General features: G+C 44.2%; 1 protein-coding gene across 1 annotated transcript in view; it reads left to right on the forward strand.

The window, feature by feature from the left end:
- The window catches only part of LOC126106610 (15-hydroxyprostaglandin dehydrogenase [NAD(+)]-like), a 128426-nt gene that overhangs the window by 99151 nt on the left and 11845 nt on the right, over nucleotides 1-17430 (forward strand). The window contains exon 6 of the mRNA XM_049912957.1: nucleotides 13940-14094. Coding sequence (XP_049768914.1) covers nucleotides 13940-14094 — 155 coding nt within the window. The remainder of the gene's footprint in view (nucleotides 1-13939; nucleotides 14095-17430) is intronic.

The raw sequence follows: 17430 nt of genomic DNA on the forward strand, positions 1-17430 counted from the left end.
ACATACTATTAGTTGTGTGCTGATGGGAAGGTTTGATATGCCGCAGGCGCTTCAGCTCCACAATCACAACAACAGCCATCCACCTCTATACCTATAAAAATACAGACAGATTTCCAGCAAGCCGCAACAGAGGACGACACACTGCAAAATAAAGAAATTCTTGGCTCTTCTTTCTGATTTGTCTATTTTTGAAATCTGGAATCCACAAGTGAAAATATGCCTTGTCTGGTTCGTACTTTTTATTAATTTTGTAGTTGTTGGGACACTAAATCTATTAATTAAATTACTCAAAAATAAAAGTAGTTTTCCATGCCCACAGAGAGTACTAATGATTTATTTATCTTCAAATATTTCTCCTTCAGTGCCTTACAAATCGCTTTACATGTGTCGGGAATTGTTTTGGTTAATGTGCACTGTCGTATTTCGAGTGCTGTTTTGTAGGCTAAAGTAGCAAGAAATCGCAGTGTTATGGTGAGTCTGTCTTCTACTATTCTGCTTTGTAATATGAGCAGCCAATTTACTGACCAAATACTGAAATTCCTCTCTTCGATTCTTATACTATGTGACTAAAGTATCCGGACACCTGGCTGAAAACGATTTACAAGTTCGCGGCGCCCTCGTTCGGCAATGCTGGAATTCAGTATGGTGTGGGCCACCCTTAGCCTAGATGACAGCTTTCACTCTCGCAGGCATACGCTTAGTCAAGTGGTTGAACGTTTCTTTGGAAATTGTGGCCCATTCTTCACGGAGTGCTGTACTGAGGAAAGGTATCGATGTTGGTCGGTGAGGCCTGGCACGAAGTCGGCGTTCCAAAACATCCCAAAGGTGTTCTGTAGGATTCAGATCAGGGCTCTGTGTAGGCCAGTCCGTAGGCGATGTTATTGTCGTGTAACCACTCCGCCACAGGCCGTGCATTATGGACTGTTGCTCGATAGTGTTGAAAGATGCAATCGCTATTCCCCGAATTGCTCTTCAACAGTGGGAAGCAAGAAGGTGCTTAAAACATCAATGTAGGGCTGTGCTCTGATAGTGCCATGCAAAACGAAAAGGGGTGCAAGCCCTCTCCATGATAAACACCACGCCATAACACCACCGCCTCCGAATTTTGCTGTTGGCACTACACACGCTGGCAGATGACGTTCATCGGACATTCGCCATACCCACGCCCTGCCATCGGATCGCCACATTGTGTACCATGATTCGTCATTCCACATAATGTTTTTCCACAGTTCAATGTTTACACTCCTTACACCAATCGAGGCGTCGTTTGGCATTTACGGAAGTGATGTGTGGCTTATGAGCAGCCGCTCGACCATGAAATCTACGTTTTCTCACCTCCCACCTAACTATCATAACCCTTGAAGTGGGTCCTGATGCAGTTTGGAATTCCTGTGTTATGCTCTGGATAGATGTCTGCCTATTACACATTACGACCCTCTGTAACTATCGGCGGTCTCTGTCAGTCAACAGACGAGGTCGGCTTGTACTCTTTTGTGCTGTATGTGTCCGTTCACGTTTCCACTTCACGATCACATCGGAAACAGTGGACCTAGCGATGTTTAGGAGTGAGGAAATCTCGCGTGCAGACGTATGACACAAGTGACACCCAATCACCTGACCACGTTCGAAGTCCGTGAGTTCCGTGGAGTGCCCCATCCTGCTCTCTCACGATGTGCAATGACTACTGAGTTTGCTAATATGGAGTTCCATGGTAGTAGGTGGCCGCACAATGCACCTAATATGAAAAACTTTGTTTTTGTGGGTGCCGAATACTTTTTATTACGAGGGCAGTTCAATAAGTAATGCAACATTTCTCGGCCAATTTTGGTTGAAAAAACCGAAAATTTCTTGTGGAATATTTTCAAACATTCCCGCTTCGTCTCGTATAGTTTCATTGACTTCCGACAGGTGGCAGCGCTGTACGGAGCTGTTAAAATGGCGTCTGTAACGGATGTGCGTTGCAAACAACGGGCAGTGATCGAGTTTCTTTTGGCGGAAAACCAGGGCATCGCAGATATTTATAGGCGCTTGCAGAATGTCCACGGTGATCTGGCAGTGGACAAAAGCACGGTGAGTCGTTGGGCAAAGCGTGTGTCATCATCGCCGCAAGGTCAAGCAAGACTGTCTGATCCCCCGCGTGCGGGCCTGCCGTGCACAGCTGTGACTCCTGCAATGGCGGAGCGTGCGAACACACTCGTTCGAGATGATCGACGGATCACCATCAAACAACTCAGTGCCCAACTTGACATCTCTGTTGGTAGTGCTGTCACAATTGTTCACCAGTTGGGATATTCAAAGGTTTGTTCCCGCTGGGTCCCTCGTTGTCTAACCGAACACCATAAAGAGCAAAGGAGAACCATCTGTGCGGAATTGCTTGCTCGTCATGTGGCTGAGGGTGACAATTTCTTGTCAAAGATTGTTACAGGCGATGAAACATGGGTTCATCACTTCGAACCTGAAACAAAACGGCAATCAATGGAGTGGCGCCTCACCCACTCCCCTACCAAGAAAAAGTTTAAAGCCATACCCTCAGCCGGTAAAGTCATGGTTACAGTCTTCTGGGATGCTGAAGGGGTTATTCTGTTCGATGTCCTTCCCCATGGTCAAACGATCAACTCTGAAGTGTTTTGTGCTACTCTTCAGAAATTGAAGAAACGACTTCAGCGTGTTCGTAGGCACAAAAATCTGAACGAACTTCTCCTTCTTCATGACAACGCAAGACCTCACACAAGTCTTCGCACCCGAGAAGAGCTCACAAAACTTCAGTGGACTGTTCTTCCTCATGCACCCTACAGCCCCGATCTCGCACCGTCGGATTTCCATATGTTTGGCCCAATGAAGGACGCAATCCGTGGGAGGCACTACGCGGATGATGAAGAAGTTATTGATGCAGTACGACGTTGGCTCCGACATCGACCAGTGGAATGGTACCGTGCAGGCATACAGGCCCTCATTTCAAGGTGGCGTAAGGCCGTAGCATTGAATGGATATTACGTTGAAAAATAGTGTTGTGTAGCTAAAAGATTGGGGAATAACCTGGTGTATTTCAATGCTGAATAAAACAACCCCTGTTTGAGAAAAAAAATGTGTTGCATTACTTATTGAACTGCCCTCGTACTTACATAGTGTAAGTAATTTATATAAGATTTGACGGCCGCACTGCAAATGTGGTAACAATTTTTGCTGAGTACTTTCATTATCTCAACGAAAACCCATGTTTTCAACCAAGTGCATTTCCTTTTTTCCGCCGCTTCTCTTCGAAATGCACACACAATATAATTGTGATACAAGCAACTTCAGCGCTTAATAGCAAGTTGTTATTGTCCACCATCTTCAGCTTTGACGAAAAATGTGATGACAGTGTAATACTGCTTTTTAGCGCCACGTCAAAGATGTTTGTCAAAGAAATTTGATTATATTTCTTTGTTACAGAAATGTGATACTGTAACACCTAACTTTGCGATAGAACATTGCGGTAGGAACTGCATGCAATGAACTATTGGAGTTAGTCACCTCGCGAGACGCAATTGCTTACACAGCCACACAAAGACGACAACAGCAGGGTACATAGGGCCGGAAGAGTATGTGACTTGTTTACTGAACATTAACCCATCCTATTACTTATCAACTGGCCAGCAAACTCACGTGACTTGAACCCATAAAAACGTGTCGATCGTGTTGGAACGGAGGTAAAAGTCTGACATCAGCATCCCCGCAATTTGGTGGAACTGCGCGCTCAAATCCCCAGCGACTGGCTTTACCTGGATCCGACGCACCGACACAACCTTGCGGACTCACTTCGTAAACGAAACGCGGCGATCAATTCGAGGAGCGGAATTACACGGTACTAATTGATGCTTGTAATGATTTTTCTAAGGGTGAGTAACTTTTGGCCGGTGACCTTATTTTGCCCACAGAATACGACACAACTGCTCAACTTTAGTTTAATAACATAATCAGCAAATCTGATCCTTACTGCAAGGGAATGAATAATGAAGTGATAATAAATCACCATTCCTGGAAGTGCATAATTTCTCATTTGTTAACTATGAAAGGTATGTGCTAAGGTCTGATCAGGGTAGATCCATAAAACAAAGTCGATAGTTGCCAACCGCAAGGTGGAATGAGTATAATATCTTTGAGTAGGAGGATCTTTGATGGTTAACAGGTGTCTAAAGCTAGCGAAATGAGGGATGCTCAACTGCCGGACCTACCGATAGGTGTCTCCAGCGCGTGTCCGCCAAAGATCATATCATTGAGTGTCCGTCATATCCATGGAGGTAAGAATAAGGGGTGATGGCGCTACGTATCCCAGCCGTACTACGTTTTGAAGCCATGGGGGCGTGGCTCGCTGCCATGACACTCTGACCAAAACATTGCCAGTGTGCTATAGCGCTGTGTGTATTACAGTCGCTAATTGCACCAAGTACGCATGTAACGTCATCAGATTGGTTGTTTCAAAGTTTTTGTTTAAAATAAAATCTCGCAAAGGCGAAATTCCGCGTTTCTTCTGATTAAAAATAGTTTTTAATGTAATATTACGAATAGCTAGCCTTCAATGTAAACGATACAATTTTGTTAATTCAGTAATAAATGTGTATCACAAACTAAATAATAGAAACTGAAAACTAAGTTAGCTATACCCTCCCTCCAAAGCCCCATAAATACATTTTGTTTGTAATACGTACTGGGACATTTCAGTTACGTTACACTACTGGGAAACACTGTTCATTACCACCAATATTTACTGAAATACGGTACATAGAATGGCAAATCCACACAGTGTCCTGTTTAGGTCTATACTTTACGCCAGTTAATGTAGTGTTAGCTTTTAATTTGGTACATGATGAAGACAAAGTGAGTTACTCAACACTTCGATTATCCACGATACGTACATACTATACTGAAACGTGAACTTGAAAACTAAGAATTTAATTCTTTGAATTAACATACCTTTTGCAAATGTTTTGGGTGTGTAGGGATAACTGATGGTACAGCATTTTCTCGGAGCTTTACTGTTGAAAGGGAAGTTCGGTCTATGTCCTCTTCTCGGAAATGCTGAGAACATATAGTGCTCCATTTAGACGCACGCCAATTCTTCCTCCTCACGGCATTCTCCCACAGAGCTTTCCGACTTTCATTTTTAGGAAATCTAAAATCATATAGGAGAAAAACACGCTATAGTACAAGTACCGATGTAGCACACGTTCATTCACAATGAAGTTATAAAATCACACTTAACGAGACAACTTACACATGAAATGTTATTCCCTTCGATTTCGCATCACAATCAGAACGTTTCGTACATCCGAACACCACACAAGTCACCATAATAGAGCAAAATCCTTCCAAAAGCGAGCAACAAGCCTATGTACACAAGCTTACAGCAGCAATGTTTTGGTCGGATTGAGATGGCTACCTTCGGTTTCACATAGCTTCACAGCTGTGACGTCACGGCGTCTCCCTCTATTCTTACCTCCATGGTCATATCTGAATTTGGCAAAAAACGAATTGTCAAAACACGGGTGAAAATGTTTTTCGTTCTGCGCCCTCATAAGTCTTTTATATTGGATGTTCTAGATATCCACACATCAACATAATGAAGTGTTTCTAATCTAGTGAGAAAAAACAGTGACAGTTCTGCTATGAAATTCCTAAATTCGAGTGTGTTTTGGAAGTTTGACAAGCTGACCTATAAATTGTTTACTATTAATTTTATGAGTGCTTTACTTATTTGCCCGCTTTAAAACACTATTTAAGATACAGTGGAGGTCAACAAATTAACTTACTTGCCAAAGCTTTTAACATCAGGTATAACTCGGAAAATCAAGTGTGGAAAACAGTGAAGACATCTCTTGAAAAAAAATTGACATCGTTTGCTTAGGGGTATCTTTACTGACAACAGAAATTACAACTGAACTATTAAAGTATTACTTACGTATAAATGGAACAAATTGTTATTTTTCTTTAGGTCTATCTGAAGTGATGCATCACCGATCTGCATATATGCTGACACTGCAATTGCAACTTGCACTTACGAATTTGGCTCTCTTTTTGATCAGAAATTTAAATGCCAAGATTTTATTAACGCCTGTATGTGGCATGGTGTATTTTAACTGAGTGATAAGGTAGAAGCACCAGTTTTTGACAGTGCTTCAGTCTTTGATACGAGACAAGAAATACGTTTAAATGAGACAAACACAAAGGCCAATGTTAAGGCTCCCCTCAAAAGCATGACTTGTATCATTTGGAAGTTAAGTCTAGTAATAACATTATATTGGACCGATCCATGATGATGTAGGAAGTGAAGGAACTTATTGAAAATAACATTGACCACAGCTGTTAATTTTAAGGTTGGGGTGTCTTAAAACTGTAATTTTCCAGTCTGACACCCAAACAATGACTGGTACCATGGTTTTATTTTAAAATTGAATTCAAAACATGTCAGTGAGCAAAATTAATTACAATATGAATTACAACCATAGAATTTTATTTCTGTGAATCTTGGTTCCAGTCTTTGACATGGTGTCAATCACTGTAATGACTGGTTGTCAGTATAGGGCCCAAACAAAAAACAAACCTGAAAGCGAGAGCTGCAGAAGCTGGCCCGACAGGCGCCCCAATGGCTGCTACAATCTGTGTGAGACAAGGGTGACTTAGTGTAAAAAGTTCCATATTGTCTGAATTTGTCCTATATATACAGAACAGTCTAGCCCAGTCGATTTTCTTATCTGCAAAAGTACACTAGCCAATATCAGTGGCACAAAGGTAGTGGGGGGATTCCATTGTCATGGGTGGCACAGTTGCACTACGTTTTTCAACAGTCAGATGCTGATATAACATAAAGCATAAATAGAAATAAAGTAAATATTGAATGGTTTCCATACAAATAATTGTTTTACCTTCCCTTTAAATCTGAATGTCAGAAGGTTACAAATTGAGCTGTTATTCTTCTTTAAAACTTTGTCATGGGTGGGACAGCAAATAGACGTAGCATTGAATAACCACCAACATTTTAGAACAAATCTGTGATTTATGCACTTATTTTCTTTTGAAAATATTGAATTCAAATTAATAAAACATTTCTCTACATGACATAATATCAATAAATATTAGATTAGTAATACTTACTTGCAATTAGACTGTCACAGGAGGGACAAGGAATTGTCATGGGTGGGAGTCATGTGAAGTACAATCTGTTTTTTTTATTTAAACTGATTTTATTATGTCAGTTAGCTATGAATCAGTAGGTAACATACACTCCTGGAAATGGAAAAAAGAACACATTGACACCGGTGTGTCAGACCCACCATACTTGCTCCGGACACTGCGAGAGGGCTGTACAAGCAATGATCACACGCACGGCACAGCAGACACACCAGGAACCGCGGTGTTGGCCGTCGAATGGCGCTAGCTGCGCAGCATTTGTGCACCGCCGCCGTCAGTGTCAGCCAGTTTGCCGTGGCATACGGAGCTCCATCGCAGTCTTTAACACTGGTAGCATGCCGCGACAGCGTGGACGTGAACCGTATGTGCAGTTGACGGACTTTGAGCGAGGGCGTATAGTGGGCATGCGGGAGGCCGGGTGGACGTACCGCCGAATTGCTCAACACGTGGGGCGTGAGGTCTCCACAGTACATCGATGTTGTCGCCAGTGGTCGGCGGAAGGTGCACGTGCCCGTCGACCTGGGACCGGACCGCAGCGACGCACGGATGCACGCCAAGACCGTAGGATCCTACGCAGTGCCGTAGGGGACCGCACCGCCACTTCCCAGCAAATTAGGGACACTGTTGCTCCTGGGGCATCGGCGAGGACCATTCGCAACCGTCTCCATGAAGCTGGGCTACGGTCCCGCACACCGTTAGGCCGTCTTCCGCTCACGCCCCAACATCGTGCAGCCCGCCTCCAGTGGTGTCGCGACAGGCGTGAATGGAGGGACGAATGGAGACGTGTCGTCTTCAGCGATGAGAGTCGCTTCTGCCTTGGTGCCAATGATGGTCGTATGCGTGTTTGGTGCCGTGCAGGTGAGCGCCACAATCAGGACTGCATACGACCGAGGCACACAGGGCCAACACCCGGCATCATGGTGTGGGGAGCGATCTCCTACACTGGCCGTACACCACTGGTGATTATAAGAAAACTTTGGGGGTGTGAAAACATCCTTATACTAACGTTTTCGACACAATTCACAGCTTCTGCATTGTATAAATGAGAAATGCTTTCCACGGAAGAGTTCTCATTGACAACATTCTCCACGCAATCAGTAGCTTCTGCAGTGGGGAAATCGAGCACGGATTCCATGACAGAACGTTAAAAACAAAAATATGGACCTGTATTACAACATTGCTGAGACCTATGTAGCCCATTTGTGTACGTACGAAATAAATTCACAAAAGTAAAAAGCACACACATAGCAAGGAAATTAATTAGCTACCTCAAATGGAGAAGCATCGTTGTCACTCAAAATCCTAACAACATGTTGTCGTGGCTGTTTATTTTGTGGCATCAAATGTGTCGGAAAGTAAAAAACTGATGGCACTGCTTCGGGTTTGAGACGTTTCTTCCACGTTCCAGGTCACTACGTAATCATCCCGTCAGAAATGGTTTCCGCAAAGAAAACTGTAAGATGTAGGATTAAAACCTTTCTGCTTCACGGAAATAATCCACTTCTTTAGCAGCTCTGAGTGCTTTAGAGGAAACCTGTTCAAAAACATCGAATTAGCGAACGCACTAAGTCTGTATTTTTATCGTATTGTATCGATAGTCCTATTACCTGTGAAATGGTAAGTCACTATCCTTGCTCCATCGCTTCGTACAATTGAAAGCGGAACAACAAATCACCATTTCGATAATCCTTAAATCCTCATACACCGTACAGCCCGAGAGAAACTTCTTGCCAAATTCGAATATGGCGGATAATACAGGCGACAGTAATCAGCTGGTAGAGCCATCTATCGGTAGGTCCGGTAGTTGGGCATCCCTCATTTCGCTAGCTTTAGACGCCTGTGTTAAGAGAGCTGGGCGCACACAGTAGAAAAATCAGAGTAGTGCCAAGAGGAAGCAGACATGTGGTGACAACTTTAAGGTATGATTCGCGCTGCGCAGTTTACACTGAGCAAACTTTAGCACTTTAGTGGGAGAAGCTATATACTGATTTCAAAATGGTTTTGTTTTGATAATGTTCAGGATAACCTTTTTACGTCCAAGGTTTGACACAGTAAGCGTTTTGTAAATTTTTTTGTAAGAGTGATTTGTGCTACAAAATTGTTGGAAATGGTAGTTTTTGTGTATGGCTTAAAATTTTAACAATATATAGATCAACATTGTGTTTAAATATAACAGCCTGAATCATAATCCACATCCTTTGCTTGTATTGAATATGAAAATGAGTAGCAAAGTAAAGTTACCCACCAATGAAAGAACGTAAAGAAAATGAGGCCTCTATGCAATATATATGTGCAGTTCATGGTTTGAAATCTATTCTGGTATAACTAAAGTTATCAGTGCAAAGTTATTTCAAATAACTAATTTTACGCCATTTCACAACTGGAATTATTCAAAGCAAGATATAATTTCATTAAGTACTCATCAGAGCCAAAAGTTAATTTTTCAATACCATCTTAATGCCATTGCACAAGTTGCATTATTCTCTTAAACTTGATTGCTGAGTCAAATACATGTTTCATTACTGGCAAAAATGGAGGAGTGCAAGAAACAAGTTCACAGACGCAGTCAGATGCAGGTTTGTTGAATAATTATTTAAAGATAATTTTATCTTTGACACTTTCAACTATAGCAAATTTTCTTTCATTTATAATTATTAATGTACATATCATTAATGCTTTACTAGCAGAACGTAAAATATGTTTTTTATTCTGTTGCTGTTGTTGTGTTTACTCTGAAGCCTGGCTTGATGCAGCTCTCCACACTAACCTATACTATCCAAGCCGCTTCATCCCTGTCCAACTACAACTTAACTCATTTGAATCTGCTTATTGTGTTCCAGTCTTGATCTTCTGCTACAATTCTTACAACCCACACTTGCCTCCAATGCTAAATTGACGATTCCTAATGCCTCAGATGTGTCCAGTCAAGCGATCCCTTCATTTCGCCAAATTGTACCATAGATTTCTTTTTCTCCAATTCGATTCAGCACCTCACAATCTGTTTTTCGATGTATGCATCTAACGTATAGCATCACATTTGAAAAGCTACTATTCTATTCTTGTTCCCTCTCCTTATCATCACGTCTCACCGACATACAAGGCTGCATGCCAGACGAAAACCTTCATAAAAGATTTCCTAACACTTACATTCATATTAGATTTTAATAAACTCCTCTTTTTGAGAAATACTTTTCGTGCCGTTGTCAGTCTTTGTTTCATATCCTCTCTACTTCCCTCGTTGTCAGTTATTCTGCTGCCTGAGCAACAAAACGCATCTGTTTCTTTCAGTTTCTCATTCCCTGATCTAATTCTCTCAGCATCACCTGATGTAATGCCCGCCCCTGGTAGCTGAGTGGTCAGCGCAACAAAATGTCAATCTTAAGGGCCCGGGTTCGATTCTGGGCTAGGTTGGAGATTTTTTCCGCTCAGAGAATGGGTGTTGTGTTGTACTAATCATCATCATTTCATCCTCATCGACGCGCAAGTCGCCGAATTGGGGTCAAATCGAAAGACTTGCACCGGGTGAATAGTCTACCCGACAGGAGGCCCTAGTCAAAAAAATGGCTCTGAGCACTATGGGACTCAACTGCTGAGGTCATTAGTCCCCTAGAACTTAGAACTAGTTAAACCTAACTAACCTAAGGACAGCACAAACATCCATGCCCGAGGCAGGATTCGAACCTGCGACCGTAGCGGTCTTGCGGTTCCAGACTGCAGCGCCTTTAACCGCACGGCGGCCCTAGTCACTCTACCTGATGTAATTCAGTTACATTCTATTACCCTTGTTTTACTTCTGTTGATGTTCGTCTTATGACCTCTTTTCAAGCCATTATCCATTTCATACATCTGCTCTTCCAAGTCCTTTGTTGCCTCTGACAGAATTGTGTTGATGCTGACAGACCTCACAATTTTTATTTCATCTCCCTGTACTTTGTCTCCCTTTCACAATGTATCCTTAGTTTCCTTCATTTCCTGCTCAACATACATGATGTCTTTTTCTCTCCCCCACTATGCCCTACCTTTCATGTCCTTCGTCTCTTACTACAGTAGTATGGTTTCTGTACAACTTGTAAATAACCTTTCTCTCCCTGTATTTTAACTCTGTTACCTTTAGAATTTCAAAGATTGTAGTCCAGTCATCATTGTGAAAAGCTTTCTATTAATCTAGAAATATTGTAAACATAGGTCTGCCTCTCTTCAACCTGTCTTACAGGACAAGTCGTTGGTGCAGTACTGCCTCATGTGTTCCTAAATTTCTCTAAAACACAAAGTGACCTTCCCCAAGGTTGGCTTCTATCACTTTTTTCATTCTTTAGTAAATAATTTGTGGCAGTATTATGCAATGATAATTTATTTAACTGATGGTTTGGCAGTGTTCACACCTGTGAGCATCTGTCTCCTTTGAAACTGGAATTATCACATTCTTCCTGAGTTCTGAGATTCCCATCTCATATACACTATTTGATCAAAAGTATCTGGACACCCCCAAAAACATATGTTTTCACATTAGGTGCATTGCGCTGCCACCTACTGCTAGGTACTCCATATCAGCGACCTCAGTAGTCATTAGACATCGCGAGGGAGCAGAATGGGGCGCTCCGTGGAACTCACGGACTTCGAACGTGGTCAGGTGATTGGGTGTCACTTGTATCATACTCCTAAACATCCGTAGGTCCACTGTTTCCGATGTGATAGTGAAGTGAAAACGTGAAAAGACACGTACAGCACAAAACCGTACAGGCCTACCTCGTCTGTTGACTGCCAGAGATCACCGACAGTTGAAGAAGGCCGTAGTGTGTAGTAGACAGACATCTATCCAGAGCATAACACAGGAATTCCAAACTGCATCAGGATCCACTGCAAGTACTATGACAGTTAGGCGGGAGGTGAGAAAACTTGGATTTCATGTTCGAGCGGCTGCTCATAAGCCACACATCACGCTGATAAATGCCAAACAACGCCTCACTTGGTGTAAGGAGTGTAGACATTGGACGATTGAACAGTGGAAAAACTTTGTGTGGAGTGAATCACAGTACACAATGTGGTGATCGGATGGCAGCGTGTGGGCATGGCGAATGCCCGGTGAACATCATCTGTCAGGGTGTGTAGTGCCAACAGTAAAATCTGGAGGCGGTGTCGTTGTGGTGTGTTCGTGTTTTTCATGGAGGGGCCTTGCACCCCTTGTTGTTTTGCGTGGCACTAACACAGTATAGGCCTACATTGATGTTTTAAGCACCAGCTTGCTTCCCACTGTTCAAGAGCAATTCAGGGATGGCGATTGCATCTTTCAACACGATCGAGCTCCTGTTCATAATGCACAGCCTGTGGTGGAGTGGTTACGCGAAATAACATTCCTGTAATGGACTGGCCTGCACAGAGTCCTGACCTGAATCCTACAGAACACCTTTGGGATGTTTTGGAACGCCGAATTCGTGCCAGACCTCTCCGACGGACAGCGATCCATTCCTCAGCGCACACTCCGTGAAGGATGGGTTGCCATTCCCCAAGAAACCTTCCAGGACATGGTTGACCATATGCCTGCGAGAGTGGAAGCTACTATCAAGGCAAAGGGTGGGCCAACACCATATTGAATTCCAGCATTACCGATAGAGGGCACCACGAACTTGTAAGTCATTTTCAGCCAGGTATCTGGATTCTTTTGATCACATAGCGTATCTCATATAAGAGGTGGAATATATTTTTCTGGCTCTCACACGGATCTCAGTAATTCTAACGGAATGGAATGTATGCTACGGCGCTTACTTCGACTTAGGTCCAACAATGATCAGTCATATTCTTATCATAGTATCTTATCTCCCATCACACCCCTCTGTACAACGTATTGAGGGTATAAGAACAAATATTATGATCATTGGTACCTTAATATATACCCACTTCAGGGTGATAATTTTTTCTTCTCTGTGTCTAGCTGTTTTCCCACAGACACAACACATAAATTACTACCTAATGTTTTCTGCATGGTCGTCACTGCACCACCGAATGGACTACGCCTGTCAGTATAGTCTAACCATTTTACACCCAGGCTTCCACACTTCAGCATATGACCTGCTGCTATGGGGAATACCACTAATGGCTTCTCTTGCCACATGCACGTGGAGGTACTAACCAACCTGACAACATAGTACTCCTAATAACTACAAGTATTAGTCTGTGACTGAAGTGAATAGTTATCTAATGTTGTTCAGTACACTGTTCTCAGTAACCAACATAAATATCTGCATTTATACCCCTTACATCACGTATATTTCTTTCATCGTTCAGCCTTCCTTCCTTTGCTAAGTGCTAGTTTTCTTTCTAAGCCCTCGATATTCATAAAGCTGCCTCTCTTTTTTCCCCGAAAGGTCTCTTTAATTTTCCCATAGGCAGCATTAATCTTTACCCAAGTAAAGCACACATTTACGGACAATTTGTCACTCTCCTTTTCTAAACGTCTATATTCACTTTCAAATGCACTTCAAAATATTATTTTTTACACCTCACACTAGTTTCAACAATGCTTGACTTCTTTCAAACCAACTTACATAAATTATAAAATCCGCTCAATCTGTGGGTTTTCGGGCGCTAAAGACTACACTGTTGAGCGCCCATAACAACATATCCATCCATCCATCCAATCTGTGGAGAAAAATTTCCAGAAAGGTAATTTCATGGAGGGGTGGATGGATAGGGTGGCGTGGTGTTGAGTGATGCAGCTTTGGCAGTTCTGCCTTCTACCAGGGGCGTGTAGTACGTTAAAGTCACCCTGTTACAGGATGCCACGTACGTGGATAAGACGGGCGTGTCCGTAGTAGCCCTGTGTCCGGGCCCTTCTGAGTCACCACTGCTGCTGGACTCTCCAGAGCACCTGATGCACGACTACATCAAGCAGCCTCTGGCCCAACTCCTGTCTGCCACTCACATCAACAGGTACTGTGTGGTAGCCCTGTGGCACTGTACCTCTGCTGCTCTGAATGCACAAGTTTCTTCCATTATTCTTATGCTTGCGCCTAAACTACACTCCTGGAAATGGAAAAAAGAACACATTGACACCGGTGTGTCAGACCCACCATACTTGCTCCGGACACTGCGAGAGGGCTGTACAAGCAATGATCACACGCACGGCACAGCGGACACACCAGGAACCGCGGTGTTGGCCGTCGAATGGCGCTAGCTGCGCAGCATTTGTGCACCGCCGCCGTCAGTGTCAGCCAGTTTGTCGTGGCATACGGAGCTCCATTGCAGTCTTTAACACTGGTAGCATGCCGCGACAGCGTGGACGTGAACCGTATGTGCAGTTGACGGACTTTGAGCGAGGGCATATAGTGGGCATGCGGGAGGCCGGGTGGACGTACCGCCGAATTGCTCAACACGTGGGGCGTGAGGTCTCCACAGTACATCGATGTTGTCGCCAGTGGTCGGCGGAAGGTGCACGTGCCCGTCGACCTGGGACCGGACCGCAGCGACGCACGGATGCACGCCAAGACCGTAGGATCCTACGCAGTGCCGTAGGGGACCGCACCGCCACTTCCCAGCAAATTAGGGACACTGTTGCTCCTGGGGCATCGGCGAGGACCATTCGCAACCGTCTCCATGAAGCTGGGCTACGGTCCCGCACACCGTTAGGCCGTCTTCCGCTCACGCCCCAACATCGTGCAGCCCGCCTCCAGTGGTGTCGCGACAGGCGTGAATGGAGGGACGAATGGAGACGTGTCGTCTTCAGCGATGAGAGTCGCTTCTGCCTTGGTGCCAATGATGGTCGTATGCGTGTTTGGCGCCGTGCAAGTGAGCGCCACAATCAGGACTGCATACGACCGAGGCACACAGGGCCAACACCCGGCATCATGGTGTGGGGAGCGATCTCCTACACTGGCCGTACACCACTGGTGATCGTCGAGGGGACACTGAATAGTGCACGGTACATCCAAACCGTCATCGAGCCCATCGTTCTACCATTCCTAGACCGGCAAGGGAACTTGCTGTTCCAACAGGACAATGCACGTCCGCATGTATCCCGTGCCACCCAACGTGCTCTAGAAGGTGTAAGTCAACTACCCTGGCCAGCAAGATCTCCGGATCTGTCCCCCATTGAGCATGTTTGGGACTGGATGAAGCGTCGTCTCACGCGGTCTGCACGTCCAGCACGAACGCTGGTCCAACTGAGGCGCCAGGTGGAAATGGCATGGCAAGCCGTTCCACAGGACTACATCCAGCATCTCTACGATCGTCTCCATGGGAGAATAGCAGCCTGCATTGCTGCGAAAGGTGGATATACACTGTACTAGTGCCGACATTGTGCATGCTCTGTTGCCTGTGTCTATGTGCCTGTGGTTCTGTCAGTGTGATCATGTGATGTATCTGACCCCATGAATGTGTCAATAAAGTTTCCCCTTCCTGGGACAATGAATTCACGGTGTTCTTATTTCAATTTCCAGGAGTGTACTTCAATTTCATTCAGTGTGAAATGCAGTCACTTTGTCACGAGCTCCATTCGTACCAGGTGGCTATAATTAAAGTGCAGCTACTCACGCAGATCCAGTGTGGGCTGTGATTATGGTAAGACTGCAAAATGTGGCAGATGTGCTAATATACGAGAATGCGGAATCGATTTACACTGGAAAAAAAATTAGTTCCAATTTTGGACACGAGGTGCAAATCTGGCGCTGTACACTGTATGACTGTATGAGACCCACACTGTCACATGACATGCTGTCACTGTCGAGAAGAGGACCTGTGCTCTGGTTTTATGTGAAGAGGAGCAATTACTGTGCTGCATTGAGAGGGTATCGCTGGCTGAAAAGTCTGAGGAGAGGGTTCATATCATTAAATGGTTTAAAGAAGATGACAATGAAAACGGAAGTCATGGTGAGCTTGGTGTGGCACCTGGAAGAGGAAGACGTTCTGTCTCAGTGAAAGTTGTTGACGAGGTTTCTGTTGCTTTAACTGACCATACACAAATGTCTTTTTCCAAAGTTGTTTCACAGAGGAAGATTGCACTGTAGTTCCTTCTCTAGATTGTCACACAGATGACAAAACGGTAGATATCGAAATAGACGACAGAGGGATAGAGAAACAATTAAAATCGCTCAAAAGAGGAAAGGCCTCTGGACCTGATGTGATGGGATACCAGTTCAATTTTACACAGAGTACGCGAATGAGCTTGCCCCCCTTCTTGCAGCGGTGTACCGTAGGTCTCTAGAAGGGCGTAGCGTTCCAAAGGATTGGAAAAGGGCACAGGTCATCCCCGTTTTCAAGAAGGGACGTCGAACAGATGTGCAGAACTGTAGACCTATATCTCTAACGTCGATCAGTTGTAGAATTTCGGAACACGTATTGTGTTCGAGTATAATGACTTTTCTGGAGACTAGAAATCTACTCTGTGGGAATCAGCATGGGTTTCGAAAAAGACGGTCGTGTGAAACCCAGCTCGCGCTATTCGTCCACGAGACTCAGAGGGCCGTAGACACGGGTTCCCAGGTAGATGCCGTGTTTCTTGACTTCCGCAAGGCGTTCGATACAGTTCCCCACAGTCGTTTAATGTACAAAGTAAGAGCATATGGACTATCAGACCAATTGTGTGATTGGATTGAGGAGTTCCTAGATAACAGGACGCAGCATGTTATTCTCAATGGAGAGAAGTCTTCCGAACTAAGAGTGATTTCAGGTGTGCCGCAGGGGAGTGTCATAGGACCGTTGCTATTCACAATATACATAAATGACCTCGTGGATGACATCGGAAGTTCACTGAGGCTTTTTGCAGATGATGCTGTGGTGTATCGAGAGGTTGTAACAATGGAAAATTGTTCTGCAATGCAGGAGGATCTGCAGCGAATTGACGCATGGTGCAGGGAATGGCAATTGAATCTCAATGTAGACAAATGTAATGTGCTGCGAATACACAGAATGATAGATCCTTTACCATTTAGCTACAAAATAGCAGGTCAGCAACTGCAAGCAGTTAATACCATAAATTATCTGGGAGTACGCATTAGGAGTGATTTAAAATGGAATGATCATATAATGTTGATCGTCGGTAAAGCAGATGCCAGACTGAGATTCATTGGAAGAATCCTAAGGAAATGCAATCCGAAAACAAAGGAAGTAGGTTACAGTACACTTGTTCGCCCACTGCTTGAATACTGCTCAGCAGTGTGGGATCCGTATCAGATGGGTTGATAGAAGATATAGAGAAGATCCAACGGAGAGCAGCGCGCTTCGTTACAGGATCATTTAGTAATGGCGAAAGCGTTACGGAGATGATAGATA

This window comes from Schistocerca cancellata, chromosome 10, assembly GCF_023864275.1.
Source record: "Schistocerca cancellata isolate TAMUIC-IGC-003103 chromosome 10, iqSchCanc2.1, whole genome shotgun sequence".
Lineage (NCBI taxonomy): Eukaryota > Metazoa > Arthropoda > Insecta > Orthoptera > Acrididae > Schistocerca > Schistocerca cancellata.